Below are 7,952 nucleotides of genomic sequence, written 5' to 3' on the forward strand. Positions count from 1 at the left end.
TCACAGGAAGGAAAAAAAAATAAATCTCGTTCGAAAAATCAGCGCGAGCACTGATGCAACACATGACACGAGGCGTTAAATTTCTAGTTTCAGTTCTTAAAAACGTTCGTAGTAAAACAAAACAAAACAAAACAAAGCACAAAAAAAAAAAAAAACCTAAGCAGAGAGGCGTTCCGCTGGCCGCAGACTTCCTGCAGCCTCACAGGACGTCGTCATCTGTGTTTGAGCATAAAAACAAGGCAGTGGGCGTTCGGAGAGAACTTTTTTTTCTTCTGTTCTTGCAGGTTGTCTTTCTGCTGCTTTCTCTGCGGAAACTTTGCAAAAACATGGTGCAACAAATGTCCAAACCTGGAGCGAAGGAGACCCCTTTGCTGAAAGCTGGCCATCCTCCTGCAGGTAAACGCTTTTGTTTTTTTCTTTTGTCGACACTTTTCTCGAGTAGATTTTTTTTTTCTTTTTTTAAATTTCTAAAGGCGTAGCGTTGTTGTTTTCCACTCCTCGACACAGATCCGCCCAATCGACTCCAGTGGAGCGTTTAGAAGTGCCAATTTGCACCGTGCATGCAATTTTTTTTTGTTGCTGTTTGTGTGTTTGTTTGAAGGCAGGCCTCTCAGTTCACAAAGTAACACCGTGTTCTCTCAGGATGAAGCCTTCTTGCAGATGTTTCGGTGCATTCAAAGGTGTCCGCCACAAAACTAGGGTCGACTCTGTTAATGCTGCACTATAATGTGCGCCCCTTTGCATGCATGCACCACTTTTTTTTTTTTTTTATTTTTTTTAAATTTTATTTTAAGTGGGTTTTATTGAGCAATTTTCTGGATAACTTTAAGTTCTGGCAAAGATTGGAAATATTCGTTGTTTCTTTTGTCCTATTTTGTAACATGTGACTCTTTTTAAAATGAGAGAAAGTTTGGCTGTGTGGCTCCTTTGTGGCCATGAGTTGACTCTCTCAACTAATTTGTCGCTGTGCATTACAATTTGAGTATTTATTTGTATTGCTTTGTCTAAAAAAAGTAGTCAAGTTTGCACACATAACCAACAAATCTGTCTCTGGTTGGACAGTTAAGGCTGGAGGAAAACGTGTGGCCAAGAAATGCCTGGAAGATGGTGCCACCCACGGGACTCCAGAGAGGGAGACGAAGAGGCCCGATAAACTGAGGTAGGCCCACATTCTGCATCTACAATGCATTCACCATTCACCTGGTTTGAAGTAAAGTACTGGAATTGTGCCATGTGTTTCAAAGTTATCTTAAGCTCTTTTTGAAACCTGTGCATCAGGTCCTTTACCACAGCCAACAGGATGCAGCAAGTTGGCATACTCCTGGCAGGGACTCTTGACAAGGTAAACAAAAACTCCTTTATGAATAAATAAAATAAAAAAAAAAAAGAGGGATTAGTTGCCATGCCTCTGAAGCAACCGACTCCTTAAATAAAACTTCTGCACGCCATTTTTGCAGCTGAGCCACGACTTCCCAGAGACGCCAGTGAGCGTGCGGCACAGCAAGGTGCGCCCTGCGGTGGAGAAGCCTCACTCCGCCCCCCGGAGCTTTTTCATCCAGCAGCCCAGGAAGTGTTGAACGTGTCCAGGAGGGCCCCGGAGAGGAACCGTGTAAAGTCAGCAGCTGTGAAACATCTGAGTGTTGGGCGCGTGAGGGGGGGGACTGTTGTGACGGGTTGTCTGTGAGGTGTTGATGGGAGTGTGAAAGCTTTGGTCGAGCTCTGTTTGCGTAGGACGAAAATGGGCCGCGCTTGTTGTGAGAATACTATAAACCAGCGTCTTCCACAGCGTTTGCTGAGAAATGCTGTAGTGGTATTTACCAGCCGACAGGGAAAACAAATGGCGCCTGTATGTTTGAAGTGAAGGTTGTGAGTGAGGTTTGTAAGAGTGCTTCTTATTGTCCTTTCTTTTCTGTTTCTTTTTTGAATCTTCACTGTGTATTGCTTGGCAGTTACATAAGATTTATTAAAAAGAATTGCATGGCATCAACGAGTTGTTGACACTGATTTAACTTCCATACAAAAAACGGCCACTAGGAGGCAGCAAATGTCCACTTGTAAACTCGAGGCTCAATTCAAAACAGGTTTGTAGAATGAAGTTGCACAATCTGCAACAATATAGTACACAATGGTTACATGCTACATTCCTGTGCATATGTTTCCTTAAACTCCAGTGCGCTAAAGTGACGGGGGGGGATCAGTAAACTGCTGTTTTCCAACAAAACTGATCTTCCACGCTGCCTGAAATATGTTTGTATCCATCAGTTGATCATAAAAACTTGAAGGTCTAAAGAAGGTGGCTCATAAGGAGTTAAAAGATAAACGTAGCAGAGCACCAGGGCATGTCGTCTAAAAATAAGACTGACTTCAACAGAAGTTCTACGTGAGCAGGGTTCAGTGGTCTCTCCGTGTGCATGAAACACTAAAACCAACCAGTGATTTGTTCATGTAGGTCAAACAAACTCAAGGAAGAGTCATGTTGCTTTTGGAAAAGTTAAGAATTATGGGATAACTACACAGCAAAATCAGAATACCTGAATCAACGCCATCGGAGTTCTCAACGCTAACCAGTGTTTGTTTTTCTCAGCATAGTGTCAATTAACTACTACAGGTGTTTACTCCATATTTGCACAGTATGGTGTAGATGTTTTGTTTTTTAGTTACATAAAGAGCTCATGTTCAGCTTGAAACGTATATTTTAAAATGCACCACTGTGACAAGTATAAAATACATTTAAATCACATAACTGTTTGTACAAAATATTAACCATTGGTCTCAGGGTCACAGCAGAATTCCTGCTTATAGAAACACAATACCACCCACACTCAACAGGGACACTCCTATGTAAGCAGTGTTTTACCTCATCCATTCACTAATGTCAGGATGAAGATCAATAAATAAGTTATGCGTGTGTGTGTGCCAAGTCATGACACACACACATGAAACAGAGCTGTTCTTGGTTCTGGAGCAGCAGTAGAGATCAGTTAGAGACAATAAATGTTAGAATATTCTACTGCCGTGAAACTGAGATGGGATCTGGAGAAGCATTTGAAGATGCATGTTAATGCCAGGTATGATCATACCTAAAGATGGTCACTTGCGATCCAATAGTCCAGATCGGATCTTAATGCAAGATCCTAAAAGGCCCTAGGGAGCACATGACATTATGGAGGCCATGACTGAGTGGGGCCTTGAAAACCGAGACAGGCACAGAGAGAACGCGCCTATTATTATAGTATAAAAATACTATAAGGGCCACTAATGGCCTTCCACTGGACTGGCTGGGGGCTACACCGTAAGCATGAGCTTGGTGTCTTGAGGAGGCTGAGACCTCCACCTGCAGCCGCAGTGGGCTGATCATCTGGCTGTTGGGTTGGACAGACCAGAGTCAGCGGAGGAGGTTGGACCTAACAGCCCAACCTCCAAACTTAGTGAGAAAGACAAACAGCTCCTATTTAAAGACTCCTGCTGGTAAGTTGATGACGCCATTATGACGTCATCTATTAGACGCAAGAACAAATGTGGTTAAAAGCCACACCCCTTACGTCGCTTAAAAGGCCACGCCCCTATTCGGGTGAAAACAAAGCAGTCGCCGCAATGGCAAAGAGTTGCTGCGTATATTGTTCTTCGAATAACTTAAAAGATAAAACTTTGTTCAGATGTTCTCTGCTTCCGTCAAGATCAAATGATAAAAAACGAAGACGTTTGTGGCTTCAGGCCATAAACTGGATGGATACAAATGAAAAGCCGTGGGATAGTCCGTGTACGTTTGCGGCAGACAGGTGCGTTAAATCATGATGCTAACGTTAGCTAATGTCTGTCACCAGAGTTGTTAGTTATAATGTTAAAACATCAAAATGCACATTGAAAGGTAAAAGTAGTGAATGTTGATGCTGAACTGAAATAACAGTAGGTAACGACAGAGCACAGAGTTACTGTAAAGCGTTTTTTAATGAAAGGGGTAAGGTTAGCTAAGGTTCATGCTGTATTTATGTCACGATTAATTCATTTAACATCACGGAATGATTCTGAATAATTATCATACGTTATTCTGCAAACTATTTCGGACCAGTCCTCCACTTGTGCAACATTGTGGACAGTCATAGGTGAGAATTGATGAGGCCCACTATTTATTTATTTATTTATTTTTTACAGTATATATACATTATTGTGAACCATTGTGATTATACATAAATAACTTGACGTTTGATGAGTGTAAAACTGTGTTAAATTCTTTTCAACCATAACTAAAAACTTTTTTCCGGTCTCAGGATTCCATGTCAATGACTGCCAGCAACCAGACCATGTCCCAAGCATATTTCCAAAGTGTCGGCAAATAACAGAGAACCTAGTAGAGGTCCCTGTCCCACACTGTTCGAGGTGACGACCGTCTGTGCAGTGCTTTGACTGGGCTCAGTTGGTCAGTGTTTGACTGTCTACACGGTTACTTCGTTCAGTTCATCAAGCCATTCACGGTCTCTGGGTTCTCAACGGAGGACCAGCTTTTCCTTTGTTTGCTGAAGCTGTGCCAAAATCCTTCAAATTCTTTGCTCAGACATGTGCTGGGCCGACCAGAAGCCACAATCTGCTTCATATTCCAACGCTGGCTGAATCTTCTGTATGCCCAAATCAGCTTCCGCATCCACTGGCCTGACAGGGAGTGCATCAGAGAGACCATACCACCATTAATGGTGTCCAACTTTCCTCGCCTCACAGCAATTATTGATTGCAAATTTTGATTACTTGGCTTACTTCCTGCTAAGTCTTGAAAAGTATTATAAAATGTAACTGATTAACAAATATCTTAATCGTACTGAACACCAGAAATCTCCTCAACAATTCTAGTTCCAGAAAAAATTAGAGGCTCTTATACAAGAGGAAATGTGTTTTGCTAGAACTCTTTTTTTTGTGTGTTTCTGTTTATGCCCACAGAGCTAAATTGTACTCCAACTACATGACGTGGACTCCAGTGAATTATCTAACTGCTTGTAGTCCTGCTGGCAGCATCACCTTCTTGTGTCAAGCCTGGGGAGGCAGGGAGTGAGATGTGAAGATAGCGAGGGAATCTGGCTTCATTTCACTCTGCCACCACCATCGTGGGGACCAGGTAACCCAGAGCCCTGCACCGTACAATTGGCTGTATACATGTGTATACATAATTTAAGAAGGGATAAGTTAAGGTACTCCTTTATCAGTTCCACGATGGGGTAAATTTCAGATCAATAAAGTCAACAATCTATAATTCAACACTCAGTTTTTGTTGTATTTCTGTAGTCATCATGGGCAAGTGCTGTTAATTAGTGTTCACCATGAACGTTAAAAGCAATACATGTACATTTAATGTATTGCCTGTATTGTTTCAGATTTTGGCTGATCGGGGCTTTACCTCATCGATCCCTCATGGAGAAATTCCATTTTTTAACATGGGGATCTATAATGGACTTTTTAAACTGAGCTCAATCAGTGTTCTCCAATCTCTGCCTGCATACAGGAAGCTTAAAAAACAAAGAAAACACAGCGACCCCTGCTGGCAGGGAGGGAGCAGAGCACTACACAGGCAGACATGTAAACCTCCTTCTCCCTGTACATATTTGCCTGAAGTCTGTTAAACATCAGGTATGTGAAGAGTTTTCCAGGAGGGACAGAAATAGAACGGCACGTTACATTCTTCTTGGTGATCTGGGCCATTTTATTTTGCATCCATGTAAACAGAGATCCAGTCGTTGAGGAAACAGTAATGGATGAGTATGTTGCTGCATGTACACCAATTAGGCATAACATTATGACCACCTCTGTGGATGAGGCCTGTTCCAGTGCATCCCACCATACTTGATCAGCTTTAGAACTAGGACACTTAGTGTGTGTGTGTGTCAGGCTGCATCCTGCAAATTAAGCAATTTTGAGCTGATGGGGTTTCCTTGAACTGTGTAGAAAGGGGTTGAAATCTATAATATTCAGTATTGCCACAAAATAATATAAAGTTTTACAAATAAACCAAACAAAGGGAAAATGTGGTGAGAGCAGCTACTGTTTGTGTGTTATTTACAGCATTTCGTTGCTCATCAATGTTCAACATTACAAAACACCCGAAAGTGTTGCTTATTTTTATTTATTTATTTTTACTTATTCATTATTTCATCTACCCAGGAACTACAGCGTGATACAGACTTAATTTCTGACTGCTGAGGATTATGATGCCAGGTAACTACAGCAACAATGCTGCTCTACTGATGTCTACATTTCAACCATCCCAAACGGAGATGAAGGGAGATTGAGGGGGTAGCTGTGTAGCTACTGCTGCTGTGGAGCACCCACTGTGCATCTACTGTTTTCAACCCATAGGCCAAGTTTATAAATGACAGAGAGCTGTTTTGTCTCTGATTTTTATTTCTAAATATCTGGCGTTGTACACATTGTACACATAATAACCACAACTGTCTGCAACAATATTACTTCCTTGTGAGAACTGAATTTATTTTACCCTCTGAATCACCCTGTCATTTGATTTCTTAGCCCAAAAAAGATTAATTTAATCCCTTTTCATTAAACTTCAAACTGAGACTCAATTATTCCACACGAGCAGCTAAATGTGTTGAGATTTAATTAAATTGAAATTGAACGCTCCTCAGTCACATCTGAAAGGCAAAAATGGTGACCACCTTAGACCCAATGAACACAGACAGTGAATAACTTCTATTCTCCATCATGGATCCTCATATCATTATTATTCTGACCTCTGACCCACGATTGAGATGTTCCTCAGTAGACGACTGAGCTCAGAGGTTCCACCGTTGCTACGCAAATTCAAAACGAATTCAAAAATACAATTCAAAAATACAATTATTCAAAAATTCGCACTCTACTACAGACAGCCAAGAAAAAGCAGCTTTCAGCATTTCTCCACGATTTCTGAAAACAGATTTCCAGCGGCAACTTTTTCAGCGACCACCATCCAACGACAAAGACTGACAAGATCTAGTTCATCATGAATGTGAGACTTTTTTTAAAATCATTTTTAAACAACACAGTTTTGGACAATATTTGAACTCTGAGACAGTCAGGACATCTGAAATGTCTTATTTTTTACCTGTAAATCTAATTATTTCTGGAGGTTGATTCGTGCAGGAGTGAATCTGGTATGACTCAGTTTGAGAATATTGCCAGATTTGAGAGGAAACATGTTATTTGTATCATTACACTGAGCTGATAAAACACTTACTACACACCACATATTATAATCTACCTTAGCTAACTCTCATGTGCAATATCTATGGTGAAATGTAGATGAATTCATTTAAGTTCAGTGCAGTTCAGGTACAGCGTGAGACCAAGACTAATTTCCATTTTATTAATTTTCTGCTGGAACATTTTGCGCTACATGATAGTATTTTATAAAACAATGTTTTCAAAATATCATCAGAACAGTCCAGATTTATAGTTTTAAGATTTCGAAAGTGCATTAACAGCCCATCATGTGTCTGAAAGTTGTACTTGTTTTTATAATGTTGGTGTTCTTTAGTTTGTATTCTCATGGTCGTGTCTGTAAATGTGCATTAAAAAGCATTAATGTTGATATTGACATATGTTTCTGAAAATAATTATCACAAATGGTTTCATCATTCTTTGTAGGATGTTCATATTTGTATTTAACTAGTTTCAATAGATGCTGTTGGGTCTCTGTAGATGCATGTATTTAAATGAACACTTATTTTTCAAAAAACAACAAAACGTTTATTTTTAATAGAATGTATGCATAGTATGTACGTGACGTCACCGCTAGCGAAGTCTCCATGGTTACGGCCACTGAGCGGCAAAAAGTGACCGTTGAGCGTGGAGGTTAGCGGCATTTGTTTGAATCAAAGGTTTTAATGGCGTATAAACTGTAAAATTAGTTTTAAGAAAGATTAGCAGTTTGTCCGATTGACTGTACCAACAAATATGAAAAGCAGTCAGGG

At 40.5% G+C, this 7,952-nt stretch overlaps 1 protein-coding gene and 1 long non-coding RNA gene across 2 annotated transcripts; both read left to right on the forward strand.

Annotated features, from left to right (window-relative positions):
* The first annotated feature begins 228 nt into the window (after positions 1 to 228).
* dap1b (death associated protein 1b) lies at positions 229 to 1,983 on the forward strand. The gene is made up of 4 exons (XM_047600925.1): positions 229 to 396; positions 1,063 to 1,159; positions 1,279 to 1,342; positions 1,458 to 1,983. The coding sequence occupies exons 1-4, from the start codon at positions 327 to 329 to the stop codon at positions 1,575 to 1,577; spliced, it is 351 nt and encodes a 116-aa protein (XP_047456881.1). The 5' UTR covers positions 229 to 326; the 3' UTR covers positions 1,578 to 1,983.
* A 2,289-nt stretch (positions 1,984 to 4,272) lies between these two features.
* LOC125017871 lies at positions 4,273 to 5,815 on the forward strand. Its single transcript, XR_007113895.1, has 3 exons — positions 4,273 to 4,417; positions 4,930 to 5,104; positions 5,361 to 5,815. It is a non-coding gene; the product is annotated as an uncharacterized LOC125017871 (long non-coding RNA).
* The last annotated feature ends 2,137 nt before the right edge of the window (positions 5,816 to 7,952 follow it).

The sequence above is a fragment of the Mugil cephalus genome, chromosome 12 (genome assembly GCF_022458985.1).
Source record: "Mugil cephalus isolate CIBA_MC_2020 chromosome 12, CIBA_Mcephalus_1.1, whole genome shotgun sequence".
Taxonomy (NCBI): domain Eukaryota; kingdom Metazoa; phylum Chordata; class Actinopteri; order Mugiliformes; family Mugilidae; genus Mugil; species Mugil cephalus.